This window comes from Taudactylus pleione, unplaced genomic scaffold (assembly GCF_031769625.1).
Source record: "Taudactylus pleione unplaced genomic scaffold, aTauple2 ptg000196l, whole genome shotgun sequence".
Lineage (NCBI taxonomy): Eukaryota > Metazoa > Chordata > Amphibia > Anura > Myobatrachidae > Taudactylus > Taudactylus pleione.
In genome coordinates this window covers 389,591-407,230 of record NW_028284598.1, presented here as the reverse complement: position 1 = coordinate 407,230, position 17,640 = coordinate 389,591, and the positions used below count along the sequence as shown (strand labels likewise).

Here is a 17,640-nt window from a genome sequence, read left to right as displayed (position 1 = left end):
GTATCATCCCTATATACATAGGCTAGCCGTATCATCCCTATATACATAGGCTAGCCGTATCATCCCTATACATAGGCTAGCCGTATCATCCCTATACATAGGCTTGCCGTATCATCCCTATACATAGGCTAGCCGTATCATCCCTATACATAGGCTAGCCGTATCATCCCTATACATAGGCTAGCCCTATCATCCCTATACATAGGCTAGCCCTATCATCCCTATACATAGGAGCCCTATCATCCCTATACACAGGCTAGCCGTATCATCCCTATACACAGGCTAGCCGTATCATCCCTATACACAGGCTAGCCCTATCATCCCTATACACAGGCTAGCCGTATCATCCCTATACACAGGCTAGCCGTATCATCCCTATACACAGGCTTGCCGTATCATCCCTATATACATAGGCTAGCCCTATCATCCCTATACATAGGCTACCCGTATCATCCCTATACATAGGCTAGCCGTATCATCCCTATACATAGGCTAGCCCTATCATCCCTATACATAGGCTAGCCCTATCATCCCTATACACAGGCTAGCCGTATCATCATCCCTATACACAGGCTAGCCGTATCATCCCTATACACAGGCTAGCCGTATCATCCCTATATACATAGGCTAGCCCTATCATCCCTATACATAGGCTAGCCCTATCATCCCTATACATAGGCTAGCCCTATCATCCCTATACATAGGCTAGCCCTATCATCCCTATACATAGGCTAGCCCTATCATCCCTATACATAGGCTAGCCCTATCATCCCTATACATAGGCTAGCCCTATCATCCCTATACATAGGCTAGCCGTATCATCCCTATACATAGGCTAGCCCTATCATCCGTATACATAGGCTAGCCCTATCATCCCTATACATAGGCTAGCCCTATCATCCCTATACACAGGCTAGCCGTATCATCCCTATACATAGGCTAGCCCTATCATCCCTATACATAGGCTAGTCCTATCATCCCTATACATAGGCTAGCCGTATCATGCCTATACATAGGCTAGCCGTATCATCCCTATATACATAGGCTAGCCCTATCATCCCTATACATAGGCTAGCCGTATCATGCCTATACATAGGCTAGCCGTATCATGCCTATACATAGGCTAGCCCTATCATCCCTATATACATAGGCTAGCCCTATCATCCCTATACATAGGCTAGCCGTATCATGCCTATACATAGGCTAGCCGTATCATCCCTATATACATAGGCTAGCCCTATCATCCCTATACATAGGCTAGCCGTATCATGCCTATACATAGGCTAGCCGTATCATGCCTATACATAGGCTAGCCGTATCATCTCTATACATAGGCTAGCCGTATCATCCCTATATACATAGGCTAGCCCTATCATCCCTATACATAGGCTAGCCATATCATGCCTATACATAGGCTAGCCCTATCATCCCTATACACAGGCTAGCCCTATCATCCCTATACACAGGCTAGCCGTATCATGCCTATACACAGGCTAGCCCTATCATCCCTATACACAGGCTAGCCCTATCATCCCTATACACCGGCTAGCCCTATCATCCCTATACACAGGCTAGCCCTATCATCCCTATACACAGGCTAGCCCTATCATCCCTATACACAGGCTAGCCGTATCATTCCTATACACAGGCTAGCCGTATCATCCCTATATACATAGGCTAGCCGTATCGTCCCTATACATAGGCTTGCCGTATCGTCCCTATACATAGGCTTGCCGTATCGTCCCTATACATAGGCTAGCCGTATCGTCCCTATACATAGGCTAGCCGTATCGTCCCTATACATAGGCTAGCCGTATCGTCCCTATATACATAGGCTAGCCGTATCGTCCCTATATACATAGGCTAGCCGTATCGTCCCTATACATAGGCTAGCCGTATCATCCCTATACATAGGCTTGCCGTATCATCCCTATACATAGGCTAGCCCTATCATCCCTATACATAGGCTAGCCGCATCATCCCTATACATAGGCTAGCCGTATCATCCCTATACATAGGCTAGCCGTATCATCCCTATACATAGGCTAGCCCTATCATCCCTATACATAGGCTAGCCCTATCATCCGTATACATAGGCTAGCCCTATCATCCCTATACACAGGCTAGCCGTATCATCCCTATATACATAGGCTAGCCGTATCATCCCTATATACATAGGCTAGCCGTATCATCCCTATACATAGGCTAGCCGTATCATCCCTATACATAGGCTTGCCGTATCATCCCTATACATAGGCTAGCCGTATCATCCCTATACATAGGCTAGCCGTATCATCCCTATACATAGGCTAGCCCTATCATCCCTATACATAGGCTAGCCCTATCATCCCTATACATAGGAGCCCTATCATCCCTATACACAGGCTAGCCGTATCATCCCTATACACAGGCTAGCCGTATCATCCCTATACACAGGCTAGCCCTATCATCCCTATACACAGGCTAGCCGTATCATCCCTATACACAGGCTAGCTGTATCATCCCTATACACAGGCTTGCCGTATCATCCCTATATACATAGGCTAGCCCTATCATCCCTATACATAGGCTAGCCGTATCATCCCTATACACAGGCTAGCCGTATCATCCCTATACATAGGCTACCCGTATCATCCCTATACATAGGCTACCCGTATCATCCCTATACATAGGCTAGCCCTATCATCCCTATACATAGGCTAGCCCTATCATCCCTATACATAGGCTAGCCCTATCATCCCTATACACAGGCTAGCCGTATCATCCCTATACACAGGCTAGCCGTATCATCCCTATACATAGGCTACCCGTATCATCCCTATACATAGGCTACCCGTATCATCCCTATACATAGGCTAGCCCTATCATCCCTATACATAGGCTAGCCCTATCATCCCTATACATAGGCTAGCCCTATCATCCCTATACACAGGCTAGCCGTATCATCATCCCTATACACAGGCTAGCCTATCATCCCTATACACAGGCTAGCCGTATCATCCCTATACACAGGCTAGCCGTATCATCCCTATATACATAGGCTAGCCCTATCATCCCTATACATAGGCTAGCCCTATCATCCCTATACATAGGCTAGCCGTATCATCCCTATACACAGGCTAGCCGTATCATCCCTATACATAGGCTACCCGTATCATCCCTATACATAGGCTACCCGTATCATCCCTATACATAGGCTAGCCCTATCATCCCTATACATAGGCTAGCCCTATCATCCCTATACATAGGCTAGCCCTATCATCCCTATACATAGGCTAGCCGTATCATCCCTATACACAGGCTAGCCGTATCATCCCTATACATAGGCTACCCGTATCATCCCTATACATAGGCTACCCGTATCATCCCTATACATAGGCTAGCCCTATCATCCCTATACATAGGCTAGCCCTATCATCCCTATACATAGGCTAGCCCTATCATCCCTATACACAGGCTAGCCGTATCATCATCCCTATACACAGGCTAGCCTATCATCCCTATACACAGGCTAGCCGTATCATCCCTATACACAGGCTAGCCGTATCATCCCTATATACATAGGCTAGCCCTATCATCCCTATACATAGGCTAGCCCTATCATCCCTATACATAGGCTAGCCCTATCATCCCTATACACAGGCTAGCCGTATCATCATCCCTATACACAGGCTAGCCTATCATCCCTATACACAGGCTAGCCGTATCATCCCTATACACAGGCTAGCCGTATCATCCCTATATACATAGGCTAGCCCTATCATCCCTATACATAGGCTAGCCCTATCATCCCTATACATAGGCTAGCCCTATCATCCCTATACATAGGCTAGCCCTATCATCCCTATACATAGGCTAGCCCTATCATCCCTATACATAGGCTAGCCCTATCATCCCTATACACAGGCTAGCCCTATCATCCCTTTAATTCCAGACACGCGGGAATTATTACAGATTCTGCGGCTGATTAAATACAGGTGAAATGGAGACTGGAAGTCAGCCAGCCACAGAATGTAATTCATACGTGTCCCGAATTAAAGGGATGCTCTGGCAAAGCCTCCAAATAAGTATATTCAAATAAACGATTCTATATAAATAAAACATATATAACCAATTTTAAAGCGCAAACGGAAAAGTGCTGCCTCTATATAAGTAACCGTTCATAGTACATATAGTGAAATTACTCACGTTTTTTGTATACCTGCTGGCATATATCCTGTACACTGAATAGAGTGTGACAGGGATATAGATATAAATAGATACTGGTTGGTGTGTGAGAGGGTTGTATTCTGTCCATACTGAATAGAGTGTAATAGGGAGGGACTGGGAGACAGACAGACACTGAGTAGTGTGTGAGAGGGTTGTAAAGTTATATACATGTATATATATGTGACGCCTTCTGCCGGAGTTTGTCCCTCGCCGCAACCCGTACTCCGGATAACAAGATGGCGGCCTCCATCCTGAACCGGGCGTGTGTGACCCTCCGGGCTCCCGTGATCTCCGGCGTGGCCCCGGTGGGGCACCAGTGTTACAGCACGGGCCTGGCAGCGACGTCTGGAGCCGGTATATCTGCGTGTCATTGGCTGGGGGCTGTGCATTGGGTGCTGGGGGGGGATTGATGTCTATCATTGTGTATGGCACGAACTACAAGTCACAGCAATGTCACGGTCGTCTCTCCTTCCACCGCAGTGGCTATAGGACTACCTGTCCCTTCATAGTCTGCAACTGTGGGACTACAAGTCCCAGCATGCCCTGCCAGCCTTTCTCTTGTTCTTGTTGTGACACTACAAGTCTCAGCAATGCATTCCCCAGCTGCTATGGAATTACCTGTCCTAGCATATTATGCAGCGGTGGCACTACAAGTCTCAGCAATGCATTCCCCAGCTGCTATGCAATTACCTGTCCTAGCATATTATGCAGCAGTGGCACTACAAGTCTCAGCAATGCATTCCCCAGCTGCTATGCAATTACCTGCCCTAGCATATTATGCAGCGGTGGCACTACAAGTCCCAGCAATGACGTGACCACCTCTTCAGCTGTTACTTGGCTGCAAGATGTCCCCTATTCCCAGGTTTACACATTTATTCCTTAACATTTCTAGCCCTGGCCTTGTCCCTTATTTTTCAGGATAGTCCCTGCTTCTGTTATACTGGATGCAGTGTCCGCCCTTTGTTTTGTATTCTCTGGGCTTGCTTAGAGTGCAACTATGGCATAATCCAGCCCTATAAATGTGATATTGGGGATTACAACGCATCCGTGTCAGTAAGGGGCCCCATTGGTGACCTTCAAAAGGGCCAAATATTAACTGTAATCTGTTATAAATAAGAAGAGACAAGACTTGGTCTAAACCATACTTTATATACCCCTAAAATGCCCCCCAGACTCATCACGGTGCCAGTTTAACCAGTAATCCCTTTAGTACCCAATTTAACCCCAAACACTTCTCGCTTACCTTTAATCACCCCAAGGCAAACTCGCTGTGCCACCACAAGTATCAGCATGCCCTGCCAGAACTGTTGGAGATTAATGCTGATACATGTTGTGCTATAAAAGCACCGGTTACTTCCGTTGTATATTAGATACCCATTGCAATGCAGAACACACATCTTTTTAGTAAATGCGGATTGTTTTTGCTTATTGCGCCCGTGACTGTAATATTTGCTTGTGTCCAGCTCCTGCTCGCAGAAGACAGGGTTTTCCTCAAAGAGAGTTCCGGAAACCTAAAGAGGTAAAACAGTGACCCATGCTCTGTGAGGTGCTGCGTACTAGGTGTCAGCTATATAAATAGCGTTAATAAATATGAAACCATATGTCTTGCACAGTTTTTCTTGGATAAAACAATATCCTATACAGTTATACTTTTTCTGGCATGAATAAACATGTAGTTATTCACTTACCTGGAATAACACTGAGGCATTAAGGCAGAAATGACGTCAATAATGTCACTAGTTCTTTGTGAATTCATAAGCTTAATATTGGCTCAGCCCACAAAGTGGATGCTTGTAGGCGGTGGGTATAACTTAAAGTTCAACACAGCTCAAAAATAATGTTGACTAAATAAAAACCGGTGTGTCTGGCATCTATAACTTACTACTGTAATGGGGCCCGCCCATCGAGGCTGTATCGGGGCAATTCCACGTTCTGACGGGGTCGGGGGATTGGAGAATCCAACATGTTGGACAATCTCGATTTCCTTATTCCGACCCAAAAATGTATGTAGTCATGCAGAATTTTCCTGATTCACCGACGGATTGCTGATCATCGATGCCCACCAATCACCGTTTCTGATTGGCGAATCGGCGTCGGCAGAATAGGGAATCTTGCTGCAGATGTATTCTCCGCAGAACTTCTGATATTTTAAGTAAAATCGTATGCCTGATGTTGCCAGTTGAAAACTCTGATACACACTTCTGCCATCTGGCAGGCTGGGAAGAACTAACTGTATATGGCAACGTCTGCAACCATGGAAACGTGGGGTTTTCACAACCTTCCTTAGAAGTGACTGCAACAGTGTGTTACTGAGATTTCAGCAGAAGTCCTTTTTTAAGTATCCATATTAAAGAGGAAAGAACGTTTTTGAGTGTAGTGATATTTTAATCCAATATATATGTGTTTCCCCCATCCAGGTCCAGCCGCCACGTACAGAAAAGATGCTTCCGGATCAAGAGTGGAGTAGTGTGTATCCGACAGCTGCGTCCTTCAAGCCGTCTGCTGTACCCCTCCCTGTGCGAATGGGGTATCCTCTTAGGAGAGCTGCCCCCCCAGATAAATATGGGAACTTGGAGCTTCTGAAGGTAAAATTGCATCAGGATTCCAGAAAGAAAAACCATCACTTGTCAGACTAAGGCAGGGATGGGGAACCTCAGGCCCGGGGGCCATATAAGGCCCGCGGAATCATTTAGTCTGGCCATGGGAGCTTTTTTCTGTTAGCCTCATTTGGCTAGCAGGGTGCCTAGAATGGCACCCTGCAGCCAGAATATATACAGCAGTCTCACTTGGAGCCTCCTTAGGACGCTTCGGACAGTCACACCACTGCCCTTACAGTTCCCCGGAGCATCCTCAGGATGCTCCAGGCATTGGTGTAATCACCGACGATTGTGGCCCCGCCCCGTCTGACTTCACATGGAGGGGGCGTGACCTGCGCCAGGCCCGCAAATAATGTTATATATATATATATATATCAAAATGGCCCTCGGCAGAAAAAAGGTTCCTCACCCCTGGACTAAGGGGTCAATCCAATTAGGGGGGCAGTTGCCGTTTTCTCAGCAGGTTTGCATTGCAAATTCATTCTGCAATCCAATTAGAAGCTCGCATTGAACCAGTCAGAGAAAACTTTTAACGTGCGCACCTCCCAGGGGGTGAGAGATGGTAGATTAAATCTTTATTGTAAGGTTAAAATGTTGGGACACCATGCAGAACCCCTTGGACACCCTCCCTAATATGATCTATTAATTGGTAGTTTACCATTAACTTAATTAGTCCTATAATTGCATATAATTTTTGGGGGGTTTAAAAAAAAAAAAATTACCTCAAATTACAATAATATCAACTTTTTCGTTGCTTTATGCACCCTGTATTTAGAGTATTTTTTTTTTATATTTTTTTGGTTGCATTTGTTTTTAAATTCACCTCAAAGTACTCCCAAAGCATCTTCTTCCTTTTTTTTTTTTTTCGTATGAAAGTAAAAGTTATAATTTTTATTTTACTTTAAAAACAAAAAAATGCACAAATCAGCCATTTAACACCACTGAAATACTTCCAGTGCTTTCCTTATGCCCACTAACAGCCTTCTGTATGATTCCGCAAACAAAATTGTCATTTCTTGAGGATCCAGGACGGTCACCCCATTTTTTCATGCACTTCTCTCTCATTGCATTTGGTGGCAGATAATTCGCAATCCCCCCTCTGCGAGTACCGCAAATAGGCATTTTTAACTGGATTGGAGAATTCTCGTGTGCGCACATTCCTGCGAAGTCTGCGAGCTTCATGAAACAAACTCGCACCTAATTGAATTGACTCATTGGGCGGAATTCAATTCATTCCAGCCCCTATCGCGCCCGACGGAGCTATTCTATTCTTGCTCCTGTCGGGCGCGATCAGCTGCCAGCGCTACATTTCAGCTCGCAGCCCCAGGGGGATGAGAGCTGAAATGTGCGAAAAGTGACATGTTTGGGCGCCCAAACATCACTTTTCGCGATCGCGCCCAGCACTTTGGTCGGGTTTAGCTGCTTTACGCGGCTAAACCTGACCTCTATGGGCGCGATCAGCGCGAAGAATGTCAGCAATTGAATAGCAGCCCGCGATCTCCTGTCACTTTAGACGGGAGATCCGGACCGCGTAATCAATTGAATTCCGCCCATTAATGTTTATTGGGAATGAGAATACAAAAACACCTGGAATAAGCACAAACTAAAACCACCCACCCCCCGGAAATCTTGTTTTTGACATTTGTATTGATTTTTAGGTCCCCAACTTCCTGCACTTAACTCCCGCGGCGATCAAGAAGCACTGCGCGGCTCTGAGAGGTAAGGTGTAAGCTCTGCAGCCGGGATCCGCGATTCTGCGGAAGCCGCTGTGCCGCTTTCTCACCTGAATTATACTTGGCTTAATAATGGCCCGTGCGGGGTTATTCGGAAATATTTTGTTTATGTTTTCTCTGTGTATTCTGTAGAGTTCTGCACGGAGTGGCCAGCGGCACTCACCAGCGACGATTTAACAAACCAGCACTTACCCATTGAGCTGCAGTCTGTGGATTATGTGTTCGCCGGACCGTCTCTCCGCCACCCAAATTCCAGAGTTGTGACGTTACAGGTGAGGGCCTGGGGGAGCTCATTATGAGCAGAAAATGATGACCTTAATAGCATGACAGCCCTGTATACGTTTATTCGCATTTGGAAGAAAGGTAGACAAATATTAGCAAGTAAGATCCACAACATTGCTTTCTATGCTTTGTGCACCCTGCCATATCGTTGAGATTATCTTTCTCTCTGGAGTCACTGGCTTGGTTGAATTTCTAGAATGTCCCCGCCTGTGGGTAACTTGTGTATGTTACAAACATTTGTAGCTGCAGATTTGTAAATGCCGTATTTCTGATATCTTTAGCCATTTACGGCAAAGAACCCATAGCGGCTGATTTGCGCTCCTCATAGATGGCACAGTGCAGGGCGTCAGGAGAGACTCCTGTAGCAGCGGGCCAGGACGTCACGTAACACCTCCTTTGTAGGGTCCTCACCTGCATGGTGTGAAATGGGTTCTACTGGGGCATGTAGAAATCCACATTGGACAGTGTAAACAGCCGTAACCATTCACAGGCCGCGTAGTAGAATTAGTGGGACAGCCAGTTTCCAATAGAGCGTGTGATTGGTTGATGTGGGCTCACTCGGACATGTGCATAAGCTAGGAAGCTCCAGGATGAGCCAACCGGTTACTACCTCACGGAGACCAGGTGCCAGGGTCGAATTTTATAACGACCCGCCCCTGTAAGCTGGGCACTGACCCCCATTGTACTGGGCACTGGCTGCATAGAGTGCCATGTTAGCCGCTCTTGTGTTCCCGTACTGGTTGTTGCATTAGCAGGCAGAGTCTTATTAGGCCTGGCTTACAGAGTATTATGCTGCTGGACATAACCCTCCTCCCTAGAGTCTTATTAGAGACAGGAAACACTTGGTATAGAGAAGATGACGCTCCGATTTCAGACTCCCACGGAGTTCCTACTTACCGGATTATGTCCTGCGCTCGTTTATATGCCACGCCATTTACTCTTCTAAGTCTCCGATGAGTTTTGTCCTCTGTGATTATATCATGTGACCTTAAAACAGGGAATGTGTGTATGATATTGATATATATAGCTTAGACTCTCCATTACATTTATGCTGTATACTTGCATGGCCAATCCTTGCAGACTTCCACAAGGCGAATACTTCTGGTTTTAAATGGACTACCAGTGAGGCGGAGCCCCTTTTGAAAACCTATTATCAGTCGACATGTGTTATACAAAGTTTAGGTTTGCCCAACAGTCCCTCCATATAGTCTTAAGGTGGGTCGTTCACACACACTGAATGACCATCATCTGCATGCAGCAGTGGCTGGGGCCAGACAGGGGGCGGGTAGGGGTGTGGCCTAATAGCGGAAGGCGTGGCCACGCCCCCTTAAAAAAAACAAAAACATTTGCGTGCCTGGGGAGGGGGGCGCTGTGTGCCTCTCAGCCCGGCGCACAGCCAATGGGGGCGCTATCAGTGTGATCGTTCCCCTCCCTTTGGCATAGGAGACTGCTCGGGCTGCTGCTTTAGCAGCCTTGGACAGTCTCTCAGTGCAGCCCAGCGCACAGCAGCGTGTGCTGGGCTTCTATGGATGGGGAGCAGTGCCGGACCCGGGTAAGTAGTACCCGCTCGCGGCTCCCCCTCTCTCTGCACCCCTGTGTACGGGCGATCGGCCGATCGCCGTACACACTTGCCGATGGACAGATATGTCTGCAGATAGCACAGCCAATGCGATATGTCTGTGAACGACGTTTTTCACAGACATATCGTCTGTACGCACTGGCCGACAGGGGCACCATATATTGGCCAGTGTGTACCCAGCATAAGTGTTAACGCTTACTAATGTTATTTATGTCTAGTAAACCTTTATCTGCCCATGATACACTGCCCTAACTGGTGCAACTTGCTGGGTAAAATATAGTAGGAATGCGATTTGCTGGGCACGATATATCAGGCATTTTCTGGCCATCATTTACCGATCAGTAACTTGATACCATGTGCTGTGTTGGCATGCTGCCATGAATGATTATCAGTATAAAGGCTTACAGGGAGATACCGAGACATAGCCACACCCACTCCCCGTTCGCCTGGCGCGCTGTGAATGTCGCTCATTCTTTTAAATTGCCTAACTTCTTCGTGCTCCATGACAAAATTCCATTTAGGCAATTGAAAACATTGGAATTAACATGCCTAGTGACCTGAGTGACGAGGGTTAGGTATACTACTGGTTAGTAGGTATAGTGATGTGTCAATAATTGTAGTATATATGGCATTATGGGCCTGATTCAGAGACGCTCGTAAGCGGCCTCTCGTTCGCTCCGAGCGATGTTTGCCCAACTGCGCATACGTACGGTTTGTAATACGCATGCGCGAACCAGTCAGTGCGGCCGAAAATCGTTTGTTCGCTAAATAGCGAATGCCTGCTAATATGAGTGACAGGAGGAGGCGTATGTGGGTCTTAACGGGAAGGTGCTTGAAAACGGGGAGTGGAGATCAGAACGCAGGCGTGCTTAAAGGTCAAAACGGGCGTTTTATGGGTGTGCATAATTAATACAGCAGCGTCACTGACCACGTCACTGGGTTATTTTATAGCCAGAACGGCTCGCAAATTTGTGGTAGCAAACACCAGCCACAAGAATAGCGAGCAGTTCATACGCTGTTCGATGTACTCGATTAATCTAATAAATAGCGGACGTGACGTATGGTGCGAGCGGCCAGGGGGCGTCTTTTTCAAAATTACAACCGCAAGTTTTGTTCGCTCGTTCAGACATAGAGGCGTCAACAGACCGCAAAGAGCGAACGGTTCATTTGAATAGCCGCCCCTTTTTGTTGAACGAACGACCGCAAATAGCGGCTCTGAATCAGGCCCAATGTTCCCACCTGCTGTTGACTGTACCCATAACAGGAGTCACTTGGGAGTTCCATGACCATATAAAAAGATGAGGCCGCAGGTCATGTGCTCTTATTCAGGTCGCAGATCACTGGGGTGACTTCTAATAACCGATTAGCTCAGGGCGTTCGTTATTCCATATACTACACAAGTTTCCCAATGTGCACTGAAGTGGTGACATCAGCACACGTGTTATTCACTGCAGTTTATACAGCCGCACATCGCCAGTGTGTTTATAAGTCAGTTACCGCTATCCTCCTCCTCTAGGTGAAACTCGCCAGCCTTAATCTGGATGATCATGCCACGAAGAAATTTATCAAACTTGTGGGATCCCGGTACAGCGCGGCGAGCGACACCCTTACAATCCGGACCGACAGGTGGGGAATAACACACTTCTCGCGCCGGTGATCTGCCTTTGTAGGTCCTGGCAAGCCTTCAATTGTACGTAGTAACTCACTCTGCATTTGCATCATCCCAGGTGTCCGCTAAGGAACCAGAATCAGGACTACGCAATGTACCTGCTGACCGTCGTCTATCACGAGTCTTGGGTGAGTCCCTTTCAGTGTATAAGCATTGTATAGCTAATGCTGGCCTTTCACAGCCCCGGTGTAATTAATCGGCGGTTTCCGCAGATTTGGTTAAACAGGACACATTTCTGGAATGTCCCAGCACCAGTCCTCAGGGAACTCTTAACAGTGCATGTTTTCCATTACTGACTGACACATGTTTAAAGATCCACGGGTGGTTCTAATAATTTCATTTGGGATTCTGTGAGGAGATATGGAAAACATGCACTGTGTGGATGCCCCGGGGAATGGATTTAGGAAACATTGGCCCAGCTCTCAGCTCATCCTCAGCCAGCCCTCAGCATCCTCAGACAGAGGGTACACCCAGGTCAGTGGGAAAATTTTAGAAACCTTCCATTCTCTCTGCCAAACCTATTAATGTAGCGGAAGAAAAGTGCACCCAGCACAGTCTATTTACCGGATCATCGTTGAGTCTAGGCCACGTTCGTAAAAGGTCTTCTACCAGCTTTTCTGTTGATCTAAACAGGCCATTATCTGGCATCACGGTTAAATCATTTGTAGCTAGTAGGGAGATTCCTGATGAAGCTGGTGGTGCTTCTCTATGGAGAGCAAGGGTTTATCAAAACATGGCCGACTTGTGATAGGGTTCTCCCAAGTATTCTATCCAATTGTAGCGTTGCTGGCGATTTATGACCCAGTCTTAATAAATAAGGGCGGACAGATCCGGCAGATCTACAAAAACGACTGCAGCCAAGTATAAGGAGAAGGACGTTATGCTTTAATCTGCTTTAAAAGATGTTTGGGAAATGCTGTTACCCTATTATTCAGCGTTGATGTCTGCGGGAACAACACGCCTGTTATAGTAAAACAAGGGTTCTATAATAGATGCAGGATGCATTGTCCAAAAGTGTATCTACAAAACGCTTTCTTAAATCGCCAGTAGGTGGCGCAGTCACCATTGCTGTATACAGGGAGCTATGTCAGCCAAATACATTTTATGTATAGCAGTTGCAGCAGTGACCTCTGCAGGCTTCAAGGAGGTACTGCACTTTTTTGGCATTCAGAATGAGTTCATAATTGTCTCATTTTAAAATACGGCCTGTACTCCTCCGCTGCATCTCAGATGAACGAGGGACTCTAGTAATGAGTCCATCAGTGCTGCAGATTGATATTCCTTGTCTATCCTTGGTGCACGTGTGGATGCGGGGAAGAAGCTGTCTGTCTGTCCGTCCCTCCCTCCTCTCCCCGCACGCCACCCGATCTCGGGCCGCTCCCTGTACACAAACCTCCTGGCGCTTTCATTACCTTTCAGTGGCTCGTCAATAATTCAGCGGCTCCTCGCCGGATGAATTGCCTTTGATTGCTCTGAATGTTTTATGAGCCTCTATGACACTTGTGATTTTTCCATGATCTGGGCGAAGCTTGTGTAGCGTTGCAGGACGCGTGGGGGGAATCCCGGGGTGAGCACTTTGCTTACCTGTCAATCGCCTCTCTGATTTTTTTTGGCCCGCATTTAATCCCACAAGCCCTGCAGCGCAATGGGCGGAGCTTTGTTACCACACTGCCTGCTGGATTGGGACGTGTGTTTTTTTTTTTTGTGTGTTTTTGTTACTTTATTCCCAACACCTATTTTGTCAAATTCAATTTTTTTTTTTTTTTTTTTTAGATCCTAGCTGGTTCAGAACAGAGGGGGGGTTAGATTTTGGAGATCTGCAGGTGAAATGCCGTTTATGGGAGCTTTTCGTTTTGGTACTGTCACATAGAGTGAAGAAAATAAAGATGTTCATAATGGCAATCCCCTTGTAATGTCCGAGTCGTGCTTAAATCACCTGTTCCTATATTATATGTAGAACTGGCTGAACATCTGCCATAGATGATCTATAGATATATTTCTCTTATTTTAATACTTACGTTTGTGCTCCTCCTGCAGGGATATAAATAAATTAAAAGTGGAGGGAGTGTAGTACCTGTGTTTAGCCTGCAGGTGTCCTGTCACTATAGAAAGCTGTATTTGGGATGAGCAACTTTTAGAGTCCGACACAGAGCCGTATTCAATGTGAGCCGAGCCGCGATACTTTTTTGCGGCCCTGATTTTCCGCCTACATCACCTGTTTTGTAGGCGGAAAAGTATCGTGGCCATCCAAGCTTTACCCCGTATTCAATATGGAAGTACGCAAAAACGGGACCTGGCGACACTTGAACAGGCGGAAAGTACTGTCAGATTTGGGGAAATCAGCCTGACACCCCCCAAAAGATGCTCTGACATAGGGGTTAGCTATGGTTACCCCCGATTTGGCTTGCTGAAGGTATTTGGGGTTTTTAAATGGGCTCAATAGCTGCTAAATAGCGTTTTTCTATACGTGGTGCAGAATAGTATTCAGGAGTCATTTTTCCAGAAATAACGTATCCCAGCAAATTTGGGGTACTTTCTAAATGGGGGTCAGCATATTTAAAAGTTGCTAAAGTGAAGTTGAAAAAATCGTGAAAATCCACCTGCCGCAAGCACCTGCAATCAAAAAAACACCTGGCGCATACTTGGGGACCCCCCCAGAGTCAAGTTCGCTAGTTTTTAAGTTTGTACCCCAACATTTTTTTTTCGCCCCCTTTTTCAAAGTCCTTTTTTGGGGTGTTAAGTGTTTTTTTAAAACAAATTTGACACCGATTACCTTTGGGGGACTGTCTGAAGGCTGCACGTGGGTTCCCGCAACGTTGCACCCCAAAACCCCAATTCTGCACTTTTTTCCGCCTCCCATTCATAGGCGATACTTTTCCGCCTATTACATTGCATTGACTTTCCGCCTAGGCGGAAAGTCTTTCAAATTTAATGCGGGGTACAAGTCAAACAGGCGGAAACTGACTCTTCGCCTCAAATTGAATACGGCCCATAGTAATAATTACTAGAGTGTATTGCATATATAGTAATTTATTACAAATTCCACTTAGTCTCATCCACAACCATCCCCTTTGTATTGCAATTCTCGCGTTAATAAATGCATAAAAATGAAAATGCCATAAAACTAGTGAGACCTTAATGCACGGCTCATGTGCTGGGGGGTCACCGTGGGATGTACTTACTGCTGACGGGGGATGTGTTCTTATTACAGAAAACGGAGGCGTGGGAGAGTGAGAAGACGGAGAGCGACATGGAGGAATATGTTTGGGAGGGCAGTCATTCGCAGAAGAACATATTACAGACTCTCTCAATGTTGCACAGTGATCCTGCCCCCACGGAAGAAATCCTCCAGTCTCCCAGCGTCCAGGAATACCGCAGCGCCATGCTGAACCTGCGGAACCAAGGCGAAACCGAGGACAGCATCAATCGCTACAAGCAGAGCGTCAAGAAGCTGCTGGGGGTCGAGTAACCCGCTCCGCCTTCACCGCCTAAAAGTTGCGAAATGTGGACTTTAACCTCTAAATACTGGACTGAAACTTGTTCTGCCGACCCCGCGGAGACAAGTGTTCACCTACAATGTCATGTTTTTGTATCGTCTAATGATAAAGATCCCTTATCCTACCCACATCTGGCCTCACTGTTATGTGACATCTGTATCAGTGCGTCTATGAACCTTACTATTGCCATAACATTCCTCTAATGCAGTGGTCTTCAACCTTGGCCCTCCAGCTGCTGCGGAACTACACATCCCAGCATGCACTGCCACCTTTTTGATATAACTGCATGCTAAAACTATGGCAGTGCATGCTGGGATGTGTAGTTCCACAACAGCTGGAGGGCCAAGGTTGAAGACCCCTGCTCTAATGTTTCAGATGTAGATGTAGAAGTTCCCCATACTATATGACTACATTTAGTGTCTTCGTATTCTGCCCTGATTGTGGTCCAATAAAGTAACAATGGATCCACCTCTGTTACCTTCCATTCTACAGCTGCAACATCTGTTAGTGGCGGTGAGTGTCCCCGAGTGACCGCCATTATAGGCTCGCGGCGGCTGTTTGCAGCATTCATTCAGGAGGCCTGAACCTGCGACACATCACAATATGATCCCTCTATACGTCCGACACTGTAGTCATTATTGCTTACAGGCGTGTCGCAATCCGTAAGAGAAATGTACAAATCGCTATCAGCCCGTTTTGCTCCATTGTTTGTCGTCCGGTCGTCATTTCTGATATGGACGTTGTTTTTATGTTTTGTTCTGGTTAAATGAATAACTAAGCGATTGGCGCCATTGTACAGCCGTTATAGAATTTGGTGGCGGCCTTCTCGAAAAATATATCTTCGTTCTAATCCGTTTCTAAATCTTGTGTAGTCATTTTGTTGTGAAGAGTTTTGCGGCTCTGTTTTAAGTTCATATTTCAGGGAGACCTAGATGAGGGGATTTGGGGACCAGAGCAGAGACTACGGCTGTTTGCAGATTTCAGCTTTCAAAGCGTCATTAATCTCTTCAGTGGGAGTGAAGGATGCATTTATCTCCTAATATTTATATTAGACAAATGTGAAGGAAAAAGGGGTGTGATATATATTACCGCCAGCCGCATGCGGCTGCCCGACAAAGGAGGTAATCCCGATCGTCCTAAAGGTAAGTATATACTAACCTAACCCTCCTTAGGGGTGCCTAACCCTCCCTCCCCCTAGCCTAACCCTAACACCTCCCGGGGGGATGCCTAACCCTAAGTCCCCCCCCGATAGCCCTAAACCGCTGCGGCGCCCGGCATCCGCTCGATCGGTGCCGGGCGCTGGTCTCCCGACGTCGGGCAAATGACAGGCGTCTAGATTTAGACGCCTGTCGTTCGTCCCTAGTCGGGATAAAGCAGTCTGGAAGCCGGCGGTTGGCATTTAGACCGTCGGCTTCCAGACTACATCCAGGGGAAAAAGGACAAATAAATGGTTTTTGTTACCACCAGACGCCATTTTATGACTTCTAAAGTCATCCGTTTTTTTTTTTTTTTTTTTTCTAGTATCTCGCTTATGTTAAAACACACACACACATATATATACACACACACACGCACCCACACCATCTTGTAATATTCACAGACTGTCGCAAGTAACCTTGATAAATATTCTGCTGTAACGACAATTCTATATGTCCCACTTGCAGAAGCTGCCCTGGGGGGAAGTTGGTGTTCTAGAGTTACTAATCCTTGTTCCACGGTAACTTGTTTAAAGCTGTTGACACATTTCCATGAACACATGGTAACATATATAATGATCGACTGAAAACAGAGGGTCACATACACAAACGCTTCTTCCCCCCTCCCTTGAATGTGATTCGCAGAGCGCAAAGAGCACGACGCGGCGATGGAGGACGGCTGAGGGTTTATTAGCTGCTTGGGGCATGAAACGACCACTCCGGGCTGCTATTACAAGCAGAAGACCCGGCCTGTGTCCGTCCTTTCCTGCATTTAGTGTGAACAATTATCCGGTTCCTGATTGAGACTAATAATCCCCCACTAATCCTATGTGGAAGCAGCGTTCTGCTGCCTGGGGGTGGCTGTGAGGAGAAACCAG

The 17,640-nt window shown here is 46.6% G+C and overlaps 2 protein-coding genes across 2 annotated transcripts in view; one reads left to right on the top strand and one right to left on the bottom strand.

Moving 5' to 3' along the window:
* The window catches only part of LOC148518925 (potassium voltage-gated channel subfamily KQT member 1-like), a 146,681-nt gene extending 142,307 nt beyond the window's left edge, over positions 1–4,374 (bottom strand). The window contains exon 1 of the mRNA XM_088476831.1: positions 4,189–4,374. The gene's annotated coding sequence lies outside the window, so the exon portion shown is untranslated. The remainder of the gene's footprint in view (positions 1–4,188) is intronic.
* On the top strand, positions 4,354–15,696 carry MRPS35 (mitochondrial ribosomal protein S35). Its single transcript, XM_088476833.1, has 8 exons — positions 4,354–4,563; positions 5,673–5,728; positions 6,627–6,794; positions 8,465–8,525; positions 8,672–8,811; positions 11,917–12,026; positions 12,128–12,197; positions 15,281–15,696. Exons 1-8 carry the CDS (start codon positions 4,446–4,448, stop codon positions 15,536–15,538), a joined length of 981 nt encoding a protein of 326 aa, XP_088332959.1. The 5' UTR covers positions 4,354–4,445; the 3' UTR covers positions 15,539–15,696.
* The last annotated feature ends 1,944 nt before the right edge of the window (positions 15,697–17,640 follow it).

Excerpts from the sequence above, each read along its gene's own strand:
- MRPS35 (XM_088476833.1), top strand. The coding sequence starts at position 4,446 with ATGGCGGCCTCCATCCTGAACCGGGCGTGTGTGACCCTCCGGGCTCCC. Across the intron at positions 12,027-12,127 it reads CTTACAATCCGGACCGACAG|GTGTCCGCTAAGGAACCAGA; the intron begins GTGGGGAATAAC and ends GCATCATCCCAG. Across the intron at positions 12,198-15,280 it reads TCGTCTATCACGAGTCTTGG|AAAACGGAGGCGTGGGAGAG; the intron begins GTGAGTCCCTTT and ends TTCTTATTACAG.